A 20,097-nucleotide genomic window follows, 5' to 3' on the forward strand; every position below is an offset into this window, starting at 1 on the left:
CAGAAACTGCTTGACATGAAAAATGTAATAAAAGACAAATGTACACTGTAAGAAATAGATGTGTTTAGCTTATACTTGATGGTTTAACGTGCCACGGCATAGAGGATGTAAGGTTTGGGACAACAAGTGGTTCCCAGACTGGGCTGCTCTCCAGCAGGTGCCAAGAATGAAAACCTCTGAAGGAGGGAGGTGAAAACACCCCAAAGTTGTGTCCTGGGGTTGTTCTGCCAAAATGTGCAGCAAAAAAAACAAAGAGATGTCAAAAATCTCTTTCCAAAAGGCACCATAAACAGCAATGAAACGTCTAGTTCTGCTACTCAAATTAGCAGAACTGTGGTTTGTCATACAGTGACCGGATGTCTATGCTCATTATCCTTTTTTTTTTTTAAATACAAAAACCCAACCAAGGAGATAAATAATGGAGTCAGCAAAATGAATATTTTTAGCAGCAATGATGCCTTCCCTCAGAAGTTGTCTTTGATTAAATGGGAGTGCTCTTGTCCCATCATAGGAGCCAAATATCTCCAGATTACACTCCAGGTTAATGAACACACCATACTGTTTGGGTAAGCCAAATATATCTGGACAGGACCACAACATGTGTGACACTGACACTTTTGCAATACCACATTTGTCACACATGGGGGAGACAGTGCCAAATGTTTTGTTAAGTCTTGGCGTAGTGGAGCTTATGCAAGACTTTAAATTCAATCAACCTGGAATTGACAAAAAACCTTTGAATACTGGACAGGCTCTCTTTTGAAAGTTCATCTGAAATCACACTTCAGTTAATTGGTGAAGGCTTCACTAACATGGTTGTGCTAACTGCCATAACGAAAACTGGAAGCTAAATGTTTGGGAGTTTGTGGCATTGAGAAGAGGTCATAAAAAACATGACTTATTTAAAAAAAGCATGAATTTGGGAACAGAGCTCCATCCAAAATGTCTGATTTGAAGGTAGTGATAAAAATATGACTGATGAAAATGCAAACTATTAAACCAGTTGTTTTTTTGTTTTGTTTTTTAAATAAATGACACTGGTGGAAAAATGGATAAGATAAGAGAGTCCTCAAGAGTTTGGGTTTACAGGGAGTTTTAAGAACAAGGAATGTGAACAGCAGAAAAATCAGAAATGTACCCCCAAATCATCTATGAGTGGCATAAATTCACTTTTACTACAGCTGAATTTCCCGACAGCACGCTAAATGATTTGATACATTCCAGGAGATAGGGGACAAACACTGTTGGTTCAGACAAGCAAGTCATCAGCACACAAATTCACAAGACTTTCCATTCTTCCAGATTTTTACACCATGAATTCCTGGGTGACTTCTGTTAACCTATGTAGTGCAGTTTTTCTGTGGACAACTTTGTGGTCACAATACCCATGAAAGCACAGCGACGGCTTGCGTTAACCCTCTGACGACAAAATTTACAATGCCCAGACCCAAGGAGACACGTGGATGCTCGTGATGTGAAAGTACAATACTGGTGTGAATGTGCATGCGCATCTTTTTCTGTGTCAGGTCTGATGCCACAAAAGATAGTGGCATGAGAAACATTTAGCTACCACAAACCACAGAGCTGTTCAGGGTGTGGTACATGATCTGGGTCACTAGTTGAATGACTTAGCAGAAAACACACAACCAGGCAGTGACGCATGTCTGGCAAAGGTCTAGGATTTAAAAGGTCCTTTTTCTTAACTGATGCACCCGTACTAGCCTTTGTGATAATAATTAAGTCTTCTGTGCAATAAGCTGGGAAGGGATTCTCCTATAGGACCACGATGGACAACGAGGGAGGCTGCCACCTTAAAAGGTACCAAAATCAGACATGCACAGATCAAAAAGGAGTGCTTGGCTGTGGTTTAGGCATATAGAGCGCTCCCAAAATAACTTTAACCTGTACATTTCATTACCCAAATAGACCACAAGCCATTGTTTCCACACTTGAAAGGATACTGTTGCAATGGCTTTTTGTTAATGAGAATAGCAAACTTCAATGCACAGGCAAAGTATGTCTTTGAAAACTGCTTGAATTTGCTGACACACTTTCAAGGCACCTTTCAGCCATGCAGAGACCTTTAGATAATGGAAACTGTCATATGACACACATCATACAGTCGATACTGGAAAAGGTTAGAGACCACAAAAAAACGATGAACCCTAAATGACGCTGAGCTGCATGAATCGAGTCATACTATGAAGTCAGATATTCTCTATTATCATGCTGCAACTTGATCCTCGAAGAGTAGAACTACTACATCAGATTCACATGGGCATTTTATAGTGTTGTAACTGTGTTGTTGCCAGGTAATGGCTGAGGAATACAAAACTGTATTGGACAATACAAACACTGAGAAATGCCATGGACATCTCAAACTGATAGCAGTGTGAACTTCAATAAAAAAACAGACTGAATAAGAAGGATTAGGTCAATCAAAACTGGATTAAGTGAAAGATGAATATATATTACTCACGCACACATTTTCAAGTCAGGTCATGTTTATTTGTTCAGCACATTTAAAACCACTGCTTCACAGTGGCACATAGATTATCACTCAACAATGAATCATTAAAAAGTGTTTAGTATAATGTCAGAATTTTATACAGTTTGTATACAGCAGATATGTAATTTCAGTATATATGTATGTAATTTCTAAAGGTTTTATTAAACAGCATTCTGGCTCATAACATAATAGAAATAGATAATGATGAAACAGAAACTGCTTGACATTATAAAATGTAATGAAAGACAAATGTACACTGTAAGAAATAGACGTGTTTAGCTTATACTTGATGATTTAACGTGCCGCGGCACAAAGGCAGTAAGGTTTGGGACAACGGGTGGTTCCCAGTGTGAACTCCAGACTGGGCTGCTCTCCAGCAGGTGCCGAGAATGAAAACCTCTGAAGGAGGGAGGTAAAGAACAGGAATAATTCCATTCGGGCAAGCTGCTCCCCGAGACACACACGCTTGCCTGATAATACACAATAAGAGTTTCAGTCACTATGCTTTCATCTTACAGAGGTTATTACTACAGCTCTGAAACACACAAAAGAGACACCGATCCCCTGCAAACTCAGTGATGTAAGAAATTGTTTGTAGATATAAGTCGGTGCTCACGAACAGTTAACAGCAAGCAGAAACATGTAACACTTCTTTTACCATATCTTGCTCAAACACCTCTCTTGTTGTTTGCCTACATATTCATTAACAGAATACGTTCACTGAGATAAACTGCCCTCTTGACATACCTGCAGAAAAAGGCATAAAGGCTTCTCTCTTCCTAAAGTTACCATCCTGGTCCAAAAAGTGTTGAGGGTTGAAGGAATGTGGAGTTTCCCACATTGACTCATCATTGAGTACAGAGTGCAATAAAGGCAGGATCATGGTGCCCTGAAGAAACAGGTAAGTTAATTTGTGTTTGTTTAAAAATTATCTCAACTTTTAAGAACAAAATAATTAAACAGGTTAGATGGAAAATCAGCTGATAGAGAAACGAATTATCATTACATATGTTGAGCAATTAATATTTGGATATTCCAAAAGAGCTACTAAATGTGTTGTATCGTATTATGAGTTGTAAAACACTTGTTATTTAACAACAGATGCACCAAAATGCAGTGGTTGTTTTTTATGTTTAACCATTAGCCCACTGCAATTAATTAAGATATTTCCATCATAAATATTGCGCAAAAACTGTCTTTCTGAGTTTATCTATGCTTTAAAGTGACTGAAAAAAAAAAACATTGCTGAATTTAATGAGTTATTCAGTAGCTATATGACCAGAAACCAGAAAAACAAGCAAAAGGCTTTGGTAAAATAATTCTTAGCATGAGTACCTTTGGGATTGTGTACTTATCCAATATTGTATCCTTGTTTGTCATGTGTGACAAACTCAGTGGGAGGATGTTGCCCATTCTCTGGATCTCATGAATAACCGCATTGGTATAAGGCATGTTTTCTCTGTCACTCATAGAGGGCTGTCTGGATGAACCAATCACAGCATCGATCTCAGCCTGGACTTTTTCTGTACACAGTTAATAATGTGAGTCTACGTCAAGATTTTTAAAGTTGAGAAAACAATTCAAATCTAAGTAAATATATAAAATAGACTTGAGAGAAAACCCAATCCAGAGACAAAATTAAACAGAGACACACATTACAATGTCACATCAGAAACAATCAATTTTTATATAAATGGCTGACCTATAAGAGGCCGCTGTCATTATAAAGTTGAGATACTTGCAGAATATGTAGTCATAGTGACTATTACTCAGTCACAAACCTTGTATGACAGGATAGTGGATCATATACAGAAGGCCCCAGTATAAAGTAGTGGTAGTAGTTTCAGTTCCAGCACCAAAGAGGTCAAGGGTGCAAGCATTCAAACTACTGAGATCAAAACTTGAATCATTGCCTTCATTCTGTTAGAGGCAAAGATGAAAAAAAAAATCTGATGACATTTCATTAAAAATGTAAAAAGAACAAAAACAGCAGAGATGCAGGACAACACTCACCTTTTCCATTTCTATGAGAAAGGAGTCGATGTAGTCTCTCGGAGATGATGGGTTAAAGTCTTCTTTGTGTTCACTGATCCTGTTTTCTATGTAATTATTTATATTCTTGACCAGAGTAAATGTCTTCTGATGAGGTCCGGGCACCCACTTCATCAGCCAGGGCATTGCGTTGTACATCTACAGCGCAGGAGGACAGTCACTAACTTGTCAGACAGCGTGGATATATCTATGACATTTCTATTTATTTAATAAAAATGTACTAAATTAATTAGCTTTCAAAGAGAGATCCACATTACTGTATGTCCCTATGCGAAAAAGTAAAGAACTCTCTTGTTAAATCATGAATTGACTATGATTAATCCCATTTTTTGTAAAGACCTTTTAAATCACTTAAATAGAACCTGTCTGACAAAGTAAAGGAGGCTAAAAGATCTTAAAGCACCTGAGAACGGCTTATAAAAACATTTCTAAGTCGCTGGGACTCCACAAAAAAGATCAGAGCCCTTATCCACAAATGAAGAAAACTTGGAACAGTAGTGAACCTTCATAGGAGTGGTCGGCCTACCAAAATGACTTAAAGAGTGCACCACTGATCACCCAGGAGGTCACAAAAGAACCCAGAAGAACACCTAAATAACTGCATGGGGGAATTTCACTGTCAAAACCACTGCTGCCCAAAAAGAACACAAAAGGCTTGTTTCACATTTGTCAACATCTTGATGATCCTCAAGACCTTTAGAAAAATATATAGATGAGACAACATATGGCATAAAGCTAACACAGTATTTCCTAAAAGAACATTATACTAATAGTCAAACTTGATTAAAAAACAAAAACAAAAAAACAACCTAATCAAAGCTGGACTCAAGTAAGATTTAGATGCTTTAAATCAGTGGTCTCTATGTATGAATTACAAATATACAAATCACTGGGACACAGAACAATTCAGGAAGGGAACAATTCAAGGAGAGCCTTTTATAATAATGTGATTCAAATAAATATGACACATGCATTTGCATAAATCCTTTTAATTAGATTACTGAATCCTGGTTTAAAGGAGGCTCACCTGTGCCCACATGGTTACCTCCAAGTACAAAAGCTCATTGAAGTCCTGAAGAATAGACTGATGCTTCTCATCACTGTACTCAAATCGATTTGAAAACACCAAACAGCAGATGATGTTTGACACGGCATTGTTTAGCAATGGCTGTGCATTAAAAGGCTTTCCTGTAAATAAAAATAAAGTGTGGGTGAGACAGAAAATGGACTCCATGTCCAAAGAGAAGACAAACTTGCTTGATATTTACCAAAAAAGCGTGTATTATATAAGAAAAATTAGCAATTGTATATTTTATATGTTTAGCAGAAAATTAGATAAGGTCATAAGCAATTATCAAACATTTAAAATGTAAAAATTATCATCAAACAGTGTGTGTCTGTGAAGGTTCTCAGTCATCCAGGTCATCATAGTCTAAGGAGCTTGGAAGTCCGAGAAGCTTCTTCAATTCTGAAGAAGCTTCTCGGATTAGAGGTGAAACATCTTCAAGGAACTTAACCCTTTAAGACCTACCATAGAGCCAAGGCCGCCAGAGCTTATATTATATTTTTACATGCTGTGGAGCCATTTTTGGGAGCATTTCAAGTTGCTATACACCAATATAACCATTATAGCCCAGATTTTAATAATATGTATTCATTAAGTGCATAGTAATTACATAAATTGCAAAAAAGTGCAATAAACTACAAAAAAATTGAAAATCGTTTTTGCTTTTTTAACATATATTTGTAGTTAGAGAAATTTAGGAGGCTTATCCCTCAAAACTGTAAATACAAAAAAGTTGCACAAAATAGTTTCCCACCACAGGAAATTTATTTTGAGCGTCTTCATAGTTTTATTTTTGAAATACGCCAATTTTTATATACTGCAGGAAAAACGAAAATAAATATTATACTGCAAATTTGCAAAAAAGCAGCATATGCATCAAAATAAACTATTTCCAGCAGTGCAATATGAGTCCTAAGCATCCCAGAAACGACACAGAAAGTCATAAAGTCAAAGATAACTTTTAAAAAGACCAGTATAGGCCCTGAGGGTAAAAAAGACTACATTTCCGCGAAAATGACGTCACTTCCGGTTTCGGGCAGGTAATGGCGGAAATGCAAAAGTTCGCGCCGACGTCTATTCCAACGCAGGAAGTGTTATGAACAGCTGATCGGATCGGCAAAGCGTGTTTCTGGAATATTATGTTTTTGTTCCTGCAAGCGCTTTTTATGCAGTTTTTGCAAAGCTTTATGTGGAAGGAAACCGTGACCTAGGACAAGCTGATGGCATAAGATGTAAGTACAACTCCTCCGGTTTCATATGCAAAAAAAATTTTTGCGCTAGCTTACGTGGTTGCAGTGCTACTGGGATTTAAAAATAGTTACGCAAAACAGAGCGTGCCCGCTCCGATCGGCTCTAAAGGGTTAAAGAAGTCCAGACGCTTTTCTTTCCAAGTTCCTCAGACTATCAAACAGTGTGATTTTTAAATGCCTTGCTGGTCTGCAAAAGCCTCTGTGAGATACTGGCACTCCTGCTGGATGAATTCTGCCAACGTCGTCTTGCCCAGACCAAAGTTTCTGAGTGTCTGAAGAGAAAACCTCCTCCGCTGCTTCCATGGATAACCACTGGAAGCTACAATACCTTTGAAAAAACATATACAAATATACATATTTTGACTGGAAGAGAAACTAGGCATGTTGATCACCATCGTCACGCTAATAAATCTAACTTGGTGCCCATCTGATACTCCAATATTAAGTGTGTAATTAAAAGAAATGAAATCACCTTTATTTCCAAATACATCGTCAACCAAAGGAATTATGGGACGATCTGCAAAGTCTTCTCCTCGTTGGACCAGGGCTTCCTTTACAGACTTGTAGCCATTAATGATCACAACTCTATGACCAAAGATTCGAAGGCTGAAAATGTTTCCATATTTCTCTGAAAACTGAATCGACAGTAGATTTAGCTTGTTATTCAACACTTGCATATTTTAGGATAATTTAAAAAGAAATAACTTTTCTGATACAGCTGACTTTTACATTTTTATTCTACCAAAAGAAAACTAAGACTGTAGCAGCTGTGATAAGTGTGACATGTGATACCATGTCCCAAAAAATATAACAACCACAAAACAAGCAAATAAAAACAAAAAACAAGAACTGAAAGCAGCTAATAAAATAAAACAGAAATGCTTGCTTACAAATATTTAATGTCTCTTTACGGGACACTCGGCAGCAAAAAGTAGAAGCTGAAAGGACAATAGCAGCGACTTGAAATGCAGCTCACACTAAGCTTCTAGGCTGTTAGTTATGTTCAGTGTTGCCAACTCCTCAGTAAGGAAAATCGCTATTGGCTGTCCTAAAAGTCGCTAGAAGTCGCTAGATGACGTCATCACCTAATTTGCATAATTGGTCATGCTAATATAATGATAACCTACGCTGTTGGAGAGAGAAATAACATCGTGGAAGAGACATAAAGTTAGCAAAAAACGTCCTAAATGCATTTAGAGTTTATTTAGAACTACAAACTTAATTTCTTTTAGCAATTATTGTTTTTTAATGTCACAATTCCAACCCTGCTCCTTTATTCGGGCTTCGACCGGCAAAAGTGACCCGAAATAGGCACTCTGGTGGAGTTACTTTGTGTGTGAGAGTGTGTGTTTATAAGTAGTTTTAAACCTTGTGATCCACAAAACAGCATAACAGTAAAAGAAGAACTGACTGTGTTACAGACAGTGCGGGAGCAGCGGCTTCGCTCATGCGCGATTCATTTGCAGTTTGGACGCACAGGTGTGAACATCTCCTGCAGCTGGGGGAGGACTATCCTCCGCCCGTGGGGTGCCCACGGCAGCACCGCTGCTTGTTGAGAGTAAGAGCAACACGCCCTTTCACGTCAAAAAGTCGTCATAAATAAGTCTCCAATAATTCCAGAAAAAGTCGCCAGATTTGTCGCTAGTCGCTTTTTAGAAAAAAAAAGTCGCTAAGGGGTCTGAAAACTCGCTAAATATAGCGACAAAGTTGCTAAATTGGCAACACTGGTTATGTTACCGAATGTTTTAAAGTCTAATAAAAAAAACTGCTCTGCCCCATGTAGCCCAATCTAAGTCTAAATGATTACCAATAACGGAGGAATAAAGGGAACCTATAGCACCATTTAGCTACCTATTTGCAGTAAACGAGTCGCCCCATTTTCTATATGAATATATTCTTCTTCTTAACAGCAACAATGATAATAATAATCGTTACTTTGTATCACACCTCTTCGAACTGCAGATGGAATCTGTTAGGTTGCAGGCGATGAAGATCACCAATAAAAGGGAGAGCCCACGGTCCGGGAGGAAAGTTTTTCGGCACTCGGTTCTTCAGAACATGAGCCAGCAGAAGAAAAAGACAGGAAAAAAATAAAATGCTCCTGCCGTCAACCCACTCCAAGCCGAGAGCGCTGTATAATGTCTCCATAGTTCCGCTCATTCGTGTCACTTTACTGTTTTAACTTTGATTTCACCACTAGATAAAATGGTGGGTGATTATATAACCAAGTGGGTTCGATAGCTGGCCGTCAAAATAAAAGCATTTAATAAAAACATGAAATCAATAACAAGTATCTTACTACGATGATCGTAGCGTGTTTATGTGTGTGTGTGTGTACAATGTTTCCTTGTTAACTGATGGCCCAGTGTAAAGGAAACGTTGCATGTCACATCATCACACATACAGAAATTATTAACATGTATAGCTTTAACAAGCGTTATCTAACAGTTTTTATGATTTTCCTATATGTTATATTAATTGATCATACATCTGAAAATGATACATTCTCTGTTTGTTTGGCGTGTCACGTGTTTCCTGTACTTATTGTAATTTATTTGTCACTGATTTTTGTTTCAATCAGCAGTGAAGGATGCGAAAAAGCATTAATCAAATTAAACAACTCAGCTGATTTGTAAAGAAAGACATTTTCTGGGGGAGTTCCTCTACATTATTTAACAGTTGGGGTAGGGAGATTACAAGCTGTTAGTGATAGCTGTCAGTCCAGTCATTCATTGTATTACTGCCCTCTGCCAAGGTAAAGACTAAAGCTGACACCACTGACACAAGCTCATAATGAAAAAGGCAAGTGCATGCAGAAAATCTATTTATTTATGACATTGTGCATTTTATAACAAGCAGTGGTATGAAAAATAAAAACACTCACACCAACTGAAATAAATTATTATGGTTATTAAGATCACCCTGTCACCACCTGGTTTGCCTGCATTCCTCTGATATCCAAATAAACATAAACCTATATACTTTTCAAAATAGTTTGTGAATTTAAAAGGGCCTTCTTGTTTAAGAGTGACATAAGATTGTTGGTAATCAACCCGCCCATTAGGTTATATCATAGAGAGTCTACTGTAGAATAACAACTGATTTCTTATGTTCTTTTAAAGAAATTGGGAAAGTCAAGATAAGGATTACCACGTTTAGCAGAACACCTTCAAAATACCATCAAAGCAAACAGAATTTTTTTTTACTATTCTGATATATTTCCAGAATCTTAAAATACTTTAAACACATCATTGACGAGTGTTAGCTTCATTAACCAGGAGGTCACTGTTTCATGAGGGTCCGTCAGTGCCAACAAAACTGACTAAACACAGCGAGTGGTTTTGTGCAACACAAAGACAGAATCTAAGAGTAATCATCAAGCACAGTGGTGCAAAATTATAGAATTGCATTCCTGCCTCAAGCACTGAGCAACTTCAAAACACTGAATCAAATAAGCATTGTTTCATAGAGTACTTAAAGATTATGTGAAATCATCTTTTGGATAATTGAACTAAAATAGGTTATTGATCCTCGACATACAAGCAAATCCACCAAGATATGGTGGGAGTTTGTTTTCAATGTAGACACTGACTCAAGTGTAGATTAAACTTAATAAATTAAAGTTTGAATCCTATGTAAATATCTCTGCAGTACTATTAAACGTTAAAAACAGAATACTGTTTTTTTTGTCCAGCTGTATTTATCTTATTGTCAAAATTTTACTGAAGTCCTTGTAAATGTTTGCTTATGACAGCGATTATCATGCATATGCAGTGGAATGTGATCTCTTAAAAAGTTGTAATTTAATATTGTAAACCTTTCAAATTTTTATTTGTTGAATACAATGGATGGAATGGCTCCTTTAAAAGGTCTCCATGGTGAGAAGAATTTAGCAGGTATAGATAATGCTTCATATGACAAATATGATGGAGGACATTGATTCATCAAACTGAGTATCAGACAATTTCAGTTTTGTCATAGTTGATGGTTTAACGCGGTACAGCACAGAGGCGGTAAGGTTTGGGACAGCGTGCGGCTCCCAACTGGAACTCCAGACTGGGCTGCTCTCCAGCAGGTGGCGAAAGAGAAAACCTCTGAAGGAGGGAGGTGAAAAACAAAAACAACTCCATCCTGGCCAGCTGTTCTCCAAGACACACACGCTTGCCTGAGAACAAACAATAAGACATGAGTTTTATTCAAAAAATTTACAAGATATTCACTATATCATAGAGTTTACTACACTTCTGCAACAAACCAAGGATGCATGCCATTTTGCCTTGGCTAAAACAGTACAAGAGGCTTTAATGTACAACAAACCTGCAGAAAATGGAAGGAACGCATCTCTCTTGTGAAATTTACCATCCTTGTCCAGAAAGTGTTGAGGGTTGAAAGAGTGTGGAGTTTCCCACACTGACTCATCATGTAGGACTGAGTCCAGGGTAGCAACGATCATGGTACCCTGCACAAAAAATACTATAAAAATAACCAAAATACTAAAATTGAAAGAAATTTTAAAAAAATTAAAATTGTTATTCAAGTATATTGGTTTAATTTGCCATATAACAGAAAGTGAGCTGATGGAAAAAGGCAACGTAACATTGTCAAAATGTCCAAAAGAGCTTTTTAGTATGCAATTGTGTCAAACTACAAAGTGTATAATGCCTGTTAATTAAGAACCAGGGACAAGTGCAATGGTTGTTTTAGATGTTTTTAACCTTTAATCGTAGGTGTTAAAAAATTTATCTGTTTTCTCAAAATTTCTAATTTTTACAAGTGTATATTCTGGTGTCTATTCACATTAATTTCTCACTTTCAGTTATTGGTTTGAGTTAATATGAGAACAGTAATGAAGCTGACCTTTTTATTTGATTTGAAGTTGCATTGTCATTACATACAGTATTTCAGAGAAACTAGAGAGAAACCATGCTAAGTCATTGCTGTTTTGATGAAATAGTGGCCGTATGATTTGACATCTACTCTATCTGTCGCAGGACAAAAGGCAGTCTATGCAGGGCCATAAGAGTATCCTTATGTGTAGTCATGAATCACTGTAATACAGAGCCCTGATGTAATACTAATGTAATCCATTAGCACAGGTGTGCCACAGAGATCTATTCTTGGACCTCATGTATTTATTCTGCACATAACCACAGACTAAAAATGGACTCAGCCACTGTGTAGTTACAAAACTCTGCATTTTGATGGGTTAGCATTTTGGTTGCTGCCATGTTACTTTTTAGGAGTCAGAAGTTACCATATATTGTTGAGAAGTCTAAACAGGCATGGTACTGTGAATTATTTAAGCATTACATAAGTCATTTTAAGGACTGCATAATATCTGGATAATTTTGAGGAAGAAGAATATTTTCACCATCTTACATCACAAATACACTTTACTTTCCGGGTCCATGTGGTATCAACCTTTTGGGATTTACTTACCTGGAGGATTGATCATACATCAAAAGAGTACAGTTGATAGTGAGTGTTACACTATTTTTATACCAGGCTTTAAATGTGCTTTTTAAAGCTGCTTCATTGGTTATTTTAAGTGTAACATTAGGATTGACTTTTCAAGTCAGCTTCAAGTTGCTAAATTGGTAGACAAGGAATACTTTATTCTACAGCGAAACTGCCAGAAAGTATTATGGTTTGTGTACCTTTGGGATTGTGTATTTATCCACTGTAGTTTCCTTGACTGTCATATGAAACACATTGAGAGGAATGATGTTGGCCATTCTCTGAATCTCATGAATGACAGCATCAGTATAGGGCATGTTTTCTCGGTCACTCACAGAGGGCTGTCTGGACGAACCAACCACAGCATCAATCTCAGCTTGAACTCTCTCTGCACAGTCAAAACAGGATACAATCAGAGTCTGTATCAAGGTTATTATATTTATCTAAAAGTAAATGAAAAATTAAAATTGACAGTGAGAAACAATTTCAGGTTATTAATGTAAAAATAAAAACGTACTTAAGAAAAAACAGTTACTACCAATACTGAATTATTAACTTCAGATCAAACATAATTAGAAACATAAACAGGAAATATATTTTCAGTTTTAGTATTTGTGAATTTGTTAATATTTGTCAACACAAAAGCTACGAAACATTTAAACATATGTTTATTGAAAGGTGGAAAGTCTAAATGAATGTCAATCGGCTATCTTCACATATTGATTTTTTATTGTCAGCTTCATGACCACATATGTGGTCTTCCTGTTTTCTGATAAATAATGCCAGGATCTACTCTGGAAACTAACTGATTCCCAACTAGAAATCAAAACATGCTAAAAAAAAAAATGATGAGACTATCATAAACTCTGTTTTGTGTATTATGTAGATGACTAACACAACCTGCATGCTTTTTCTCACAGTACAAGACCGACATGACAAAATACATAGTACTGTTGGGTATTACACACGCACCTTGTATATCAGGGTAGTAGATCATGTAAAGCAACCCCCAACGTAAAGTAGTGGTAGTAGTTTCAGTTCCAGCAAAAAACAGGTCCATGGTGCAAGCATGTAAGGTACTGAGAGAAAAACTTGAATCTTTCTCCTCGTTCTATCAACGGTCCAAACAACAGAAATTAAAATCTGTTATCAAACTTCATTACAAGACCAAAACGAACAAACATAATAGAGATCGAGCACAACACTCACCTTTGCCATTTCTATAAGAAAGGCATCAATATAGTCTCTCGGTGACGCTGGGTTAAGGGTTTCTTTGTGGTCTTTGATCCTGATTTCTATAAAGTCCTTTACCTCTTGTGTCAGAGTGAACATTGTCTTATGAGGTCCAGGTAACCACTTCATCAGCCAGGGAATTATGTTGTACATCTACAGAACAGGAAGCCAGATTAAACCATCTTTTCATGACTGGACATATCATGCTGTGCATTCAAAGAATTCTGAATTGAAATCTAACACACTTCTAACAGGAATTCCACAGTGGCAAAGCTGGTGGTAGAAATATAATTACCAAGAGAAAAATATTTGAGGACAATGTCAGCAAACATTTTTTTGATTTTTGTTTTAATGAGAGAGATCAAGTTCATATTCCCCAGTGTTCACTGAAATTTAAGTTGATTTAGATAATGCTTCAAAATGAGGAGTTGTCATATAGATGAGAAGTTTCAAGACATTTTTCAAAAAGCACTTGAAGAGACTTGGCTCCACATATTACCCGATATAAGCTGATTGTTATAAAAAAAAATCTACTTAGGTACAAATACTACTTGTGAACACACGTATACAAATATGATGTCTATTGGGATTAAGGATCCTTTATTGTTATTCATCATGAAGAAAATGTGATAGAAAGAGATGCAATTACTCAGGTCTCATCTCAGTACTAGTAACATTTAAAAATAATAGACAGACATTTAGAGATTTCTCCAGATACAGACAGACAAACTGGTGGTAGCTAACCAACCGGACATTTTAGTGGAAGACAAGCAGAAGTATGTATATATATATATATATATATATATATATATATATATATATATATATATATATATATATACACACACACACACACACACACACACACACACACACACACACACACACACACACACACACACATATATATATATATGTCTGCAGAAATTCCCCCCACCCCTACAGGTGGGGGGAATTTCAAGCTCAGGCCCTCTACCAGAGACCTGGGAGTTTTGAGGGTCCTGTGCAGTATCTTAGCTGTTCCTAGGACTGCGCTCTTCTGGACAGAGATCTCTGATGTTGTTCCTGGGATCTGCTGGAGCCATTTGCCTAGTTTGGGAGTCACTGCACCTAGTGCTCTGATTACCACTGGGATCACCGTTACCTTCACCCTCCACATCTTCTCTGAGCCCTTGTTACTTCTGCAGCTTCTTGTGTTATTTCTTCCTGATGTTGCTGTCATTCGGTATCACTATGTCTATCACTACGGCTGTCTGCTGCTTCTGCTTGTCTTCCACTACAATGTCCGGTTGGTTAGCTACCACCAGTTTGTCTGTCTGTATCTGGAGATTCAAGCACTTTGAATCACCTTGTTGTTGAATTGTGCTATACAAATAAACTTGCCTTGCCTTGCCTTGCCTTGCCTTGCCTTGCCTTGCCTTGCCTTGCCTTGCCTTGCCTTGCCTTGCCTTGCCTTGCCTTGCCTTATATCTGTGGGCTTTGCATCTGCCAGGACTTGGCTTCCTCCTCTCTGCCCTTTGGTGTGTTTTAAATCAGTATTTGTTTTTGCTCCTCATTATAAATTAGAAACCCTGTAGGGAGACTGTGGTTGCTTAAATGTGACTTTTGGATTTTATATAAATTGTGATGTAATTTGATTACTGCATAATGTAGGATGGTGGAAGGAGATTCACCTGTATCGATATGCTTCCCTGTAAGCGCAAAATTTCATTGAAATTATGAAGAATAGACTGGTACTGCCGGTCAGTGTACTCAAATCGATTCCCAAACACCAAACAGCAGATGATATTCGACACAGCATTATTTATCAGTAGCTGGACATTAAAGGGCTTTCCTGCAAATAAAGACAGAAAATATGGGGACAAGTACCCAGTGTCATAACAAAGCAAGCCCACTCTATTGAATGGTGGCAATCATGTCACCAAGATGTTTTTTATACCTTGGTGTTCTGTGAAAGCCTCTGAGAGATACTGGCACTCCTGCTGGATGTATAACTCCAGAGTCTTCCTGCCCAGACCAAAGTTTCTGAGTGTATGAAGAGCAAATCTCCTCTGTTGCTTCCATGGATAACCATTTGAACCCACAAGACCTTTGAACACACAAATACACAATAATAGATTGAATAAGAAACACTACCTTACACCCCTGATTTGGTGTCTCAATTATGTTGTTCATTGTATTCAACACTAACTATATATATATTTTTTAATGAAAAAGAGAAAAACAGAACCTTCATTCCCAAATAAATCTTCAAACAGTGGTACGGTGGGTCGATCTATGAAATCGTCTCCTTGCTGGACCAGGGCTTCTTTCACAAACTTGTAGCTATTAATGACCACGGTTCTTCCACCAAAGAGTCTGATGGTGAAAATGTTTCCATATTTCTTTGCAAACTGAACAAAGACAGCAGGTAGATTTTGTGGTTCAACAGTACTCAGAGAATTAATACTGCTTCTACGTCTTTACTGCAGGTACTATAAGATTGCAGCAATGTTGCCTCATTAATATTACAGGGAGTGCAGAATTATTAGGCAAGTTGTATTTTTGAGGAATAATTTTTTATTGAACAACAACCATGTTCTCAATGAACCCAAAAAACTCATCAATATCAAAGCTGAATGTTTTTGGAAGTAGTTTTTAGTTTGTTTTTAGTTTTAGCTATTTTAGGGGGATATCTGTGTGTGCAGGTGACTATTACTGTGCATAATTATTAGGCAACTTAACAAAAAACAAATATATACCCATTTCAATTATTTATTTTTACCAGTGAAACCAATATAACATCTCCACATTCACAAATATACATCTCTGACATTCAAAAACAAAACAAAAACAAATCAGCGACCAATATAGCCACCTTTCTTTGCAAGGACACTCAAAAGCCTGCCATCCATGGATTCTGTCAGTGTTTTGATCTGTTCACCATCAACATTGCGTGCAGCAGCAACCACAGCCTCCCAGACACTGTTCAGAGAGGTGTACTGTTTTCCCTCCTTGTAAATCTCACATTTGATGATGGACCACAGGTTCTCAATGTGGTTCAGATCAGGTGAACAAGGAGGCCATGTCATTAGTTTTTCTTCTTTTATACCCTTTCTTGCCAGCCACGCTGTGGAGTACTTGGACGCGTGTGATGGAGCATTGTCCTGCATGAAAATCATGTTTTTCTTGACGGATGCAGACTTCTTCCTGTACCACTGCTTGAAGAAGGTGTCTTCCAGAAACTGGCAGTAGGACTGGGAGTTGAGCTTGACTCCATCCTCAACCCAAAAAGGCCCCACAAGCTCATCTTTGATGATACCAGCCCAAACCAGTACTCCACCTCCACCTTGCTGGCGTCTGAGTCAGACTGGAGCTCTCTGCCCTTTACCAATCCAGCCACGGGCCCATCCATCTGGCCCATCAAGACTCACTCTCATTTCATCAGTCCATAAAACCTTAGAAAAACCAGTCTTGAGATATTTCTTGGCCCAGTCTTGACGTTTCAGCTTGTGTGTCTTGTTCAGTGGTGGTCGTCTTTCAGCCTTTGTTACCTTGGCCATGTCTCTGAGTATTGCACACCTTGTGCTTTTGGGCACTCCAGTGATGTTGCAGCTCTGAAATATGGCCAAACTGGTGGCAAGTGGCATCGTGGCAGCTGCACGCTTGACTTTTCTCAGTTCATGGGCAGTTATTTTGCGCCTTGGTTTTTCCACACGCTTCTTGCGACCCTGTTGACTATTTTGAATGAAACGCTTGATTGTTCGATGATCACGCTTCAGAAGCTTTGCAATTTTGAGACTGCTGCATCCCTCTGCAAGATATCTCACTATTTTTGACTTTTCTGAGCCTGTCAAGTCCTTCTTTTGACCCATTTTGCCAAAGGAAAGGACGTTGCCTAATAATTATGCACACCTGATATAGGGTGTTGATGTCATTAGACCACACCCCTTCTCATTACAGAGTTGCACATCACCTAATATGCTTAATTGGTAATAGGCTTTCGAGCCTATACAGCTTGGAGTAAGACAACATGCATGAAGAGGATGATGTGGACAAAATACTCATTTGCCTAATAATTCTGCACTCCCTGTATATCTCTTAACAAGAACCCAAACTGCAAACACATGAGAAAATATTTAAAAAGAGAATATAAGTAACCGAAAATGCAGCTCTGGCTGAACCCTCTTGATGTGGTCTCCATAAACCAAACTCAAGCAACAAATCTTTTCTCTTGTGTGAATAAAGGCAACTGCAGATAAAGTTCACTGAGTTAATGATTGCCAGAGTTTTAAATGGGGACTTGCCTGAACTTGTTCTGTAGTACTTTAAACAGGCAGAAGGTCCTTTTACTAACTATTACATCCATATTACAAATATTCTTCCACTGAGGATAAGTAATGGCCATTGAAAAAAGATGCTCCTTTAATTCTTGGATATTTTATTATTAACCCTTCAGAGGAGGTTATGTTTTTGGTAGCATTTATATCCATGCATGCCAGCATTTTGTTTGTAAACATGACAGCTCAATTTTAAAATTTATTGTTATTTATTGTTTTTGTTGCTATGCATTTGCATTTAAATATCTTGTCAAATTTGACCTCTTATGTCATTTTTTCATTTCGCATCTGCCTTTCTTGCAGGTTGACCCCAAGATGCGTTAAATTTTTATAGAAAGTTTTATTGAGAGAAAGAGAAAATTAGCTAGAAATATATTGTAGTATTATATTGTAAAATAAGCACAAGTTATACTATTATCCATTACCTACTCCTATATAACATTTTTGTAATTAAAGTAAAGCTACCCTTATCTGATTTTTAAGGAAAAAAGAAAGAAAAGAAAGATATTAAAATTAAAACACTATTCCCTTAATAGTAAACACGAGTACCTCTCTGAACTGCAGGTGTATTCTGTCAGGCCTGATGCGATGAATGTCACCGAGAAGCGGGAGAGCCCACGGTCCAGGTGGGAAGTTTTTCGGCACTCTGTTCTTCCAAATATCAGACAACAGCAGGAAAACACAGAGAAATATTAAAATGCTCCTTCCATCTATCCACTCAAAGCCAAGAACACTGTATAATGTCTCCATTTAAAGTTCTTAATGTCGCATGCTGGATTACTGTAGTGATTTAACTGTGATGCTACCACGAAACAAAGTGCGATCAGATAAATGGGTGGACTACTTAAAACACAAAGGTGAAGCTAAGACTAGCCTTCAAAATAAAAGCTGATAATGGTGGTGTTATTTTCAGTTTTTTTTACACATAGTACATTATTACATGCAAAAAGGCTACACATAAAATTATGTATGAAGTACTGATTACTGTATCAGTAATATCGGTGATTGACATTGTGAGGGAAAAACAATTATTTCCTGCATAAAACAAAGAATAACCCACCAGCACAGCCAACCCACCTCCTAAAGAAAAGCGAACAAAGACATGTATATGTAGATATGTAAACAGTGTCCAGTAACTTTATACCATTTCATAATGATGGAGAGGCCAAACTATTGAGTGCTGCATTATTAAGTGGCTGAATAAAACAATGATATAGCTTCCAAGCAAACATCTTGTTTGTGTGCTTGGAAGTTTTTTTTTCTTTTCACAATTTAAGTCCTTTCAATGGCAGTCAAGCCTGAATACGAACTACCAAGCTAACAATTACGCATGTTTAATTCTAAAAAAACATGGTTGACTCATGTAAGTAGAACATGAGGAAAGAAAAAAAGAAGTCTGGTTGCAAATTTTGAAGCCAATATGATAACCTTATTACACCAACGATGTGGATGTCTAGCTTTTTAGATCCAATCTGGTCTTTAAGTCTGACGTCATTAGCCGTTTCCGGGCCCAAATTCCGCTTCAGGTCCCAAAATCAAACAAACACTGCAGCATTACATTACTGTGGAGTTACAAACTGTCTAAATTCTTTCATCTTTAATCAGTGTGGCTGCTGTAACAGGTAACAATTAAGTTTAACATCCAGGCATCCATGAAAACAGGATTAATAAAATTTGGAAGTTAGCAGGGAGTTAGCTCGCTAGTTTCCACCTAAACATAATATACCAGGTTCTGAAAGGGATTTCTGAAAAAAATTAAGATATACAGCTCTGCTATCTGCGAACATTGAGGAAGACAGCAAGCTAAACAGTAGTGATGCTTGTAGGGTTACTGAAGTTAGACTAGCTGTAAAATATTAAGATGTGCTACTTGATCGCTAGTGACACAGTTGTGTTAGCATAATAGACTTTGACAGTTTTGAGGGAGAGTGAGTCCAAAAATCCGCAAAACTACAGATATCAAAGCAACTGCAGAGCGAAAACAATTAATCCTCCTGACAACTTTGTGGTGTTTACTGCCAGGGGTATGCTACTATATCCATTAAGGAAGGGTTTTTCTCAGCCTTCGTCAACTGAGACGGGCAAAAAGAGTCCCAGGTCCACTCTCAGCCAGGCCAAGTTTGTTTACTATATTGGTTAAAGATGGGTGATGCATCACCTTCTGACAGCGAAGACGGGCAGATAGCCTCCCAGGTGCATCTTAGCAGGGCT

At 37.6% G+C, this 20,097-nt stretch overlaps 2 protein-coding genes across 4 annotated transcripts; both read right to left on the minus strand.

The window, feature by feature from the left end:
- Positions 1-2,572: 2,572 nt before the first annotated feature.
- Positions 2,573-9,068, minus strand: LOC146641116 (cytochrome P450 2J2-like). 2 transcript variants are annotated; one of them, XM_085397906.1, is made up of 9 exons: positions 8,825-9,068; positions 7,366-7,512; positions 7,075-7,189; positions 5,589-5,749; positions 4,523-4,699; positions 4,291-4,429; positions 3,845-4,032; positions 3,257-3,398; positions 2,573-2,979 (listed from the first exon to the last, which is right to left on the minus strand). In XM_085397906.1, exons 1-9 carry the CDS (start codon positions 9,035-9,037, stop codon positions 2,804-2,806), a joined length of 1,458 nt encoding a protein of 485 aa, XP_085254032.1. In that variant the 5' UTR covers positions 9,038-9,068; the 3' UTR covers positions 2,573-2,803. The 2 variants fall into 2 exon arrangements, with proteins under 2 accessions (XP_085254032.1, XP_085254031.1); XM_085397905.1 differs by having other exon boundaries at positions 7,056-7,205; positions 7,350-7,512.
- A 633-nt stretch (positions 9,069-9,701) lies between these two features.
- Positions 9,702-18,692, minus strand: LOC146641117 (cytochrome P450 2J4-like). 2 transcript variants are annotated; one of them, XM_085397908.1, is made up of 9 exons: positions 18,436-18,692; positions 15,824-15,960; positions 15,526-15,656; positions 15,241-15,401; positions 13,544-13,720; positions 13,307-13,445; positions 12,535-12,722; positions 11,195-11,336; positions 9,702-11,042 (listed from the first exon to the last, which is right to left on the minus strand). In XM_085397908.1, exons 1-9 carry the CDS (start codon positions 18,634-18,636, stop codon positions 10,867-10,869), a joined length of 1,452 nt encoding a protein of 483 aa, XP_085254034.1. In that variant the 5' UTR covers positions 18,637-18,692; the 3' UTR covers positions 9,702-10,866. The 2 variants fall into 2 exon arrangements, with proteins under 2 accessions (XP_085254034.1, XP_085254033.1); XM_085397907.1 differs by having other exon boundaries at positions 15,507-15,656; positions 15,798-15,960.
- Between the last annotated feature and the right edge of the window lie 1,405 nt (positions 18,693-20,097).

This window comes from Rhamphochromis longiceps, linkage group LG23, assembly GCF_057381845.1.
Source record: "Rhamphochromis longiceps isolate RC_006_pf linkage group LG23, R_longiceps_female_GT1.1, whole genome shotgun sequence".
Taxonomy (NCBI): Eukaryota; Metazoa; Chordata; class Actinopteri; order Cichliformes; family Cichlidae; genus Rhamphochromis; species Rhamphochromis longiceps.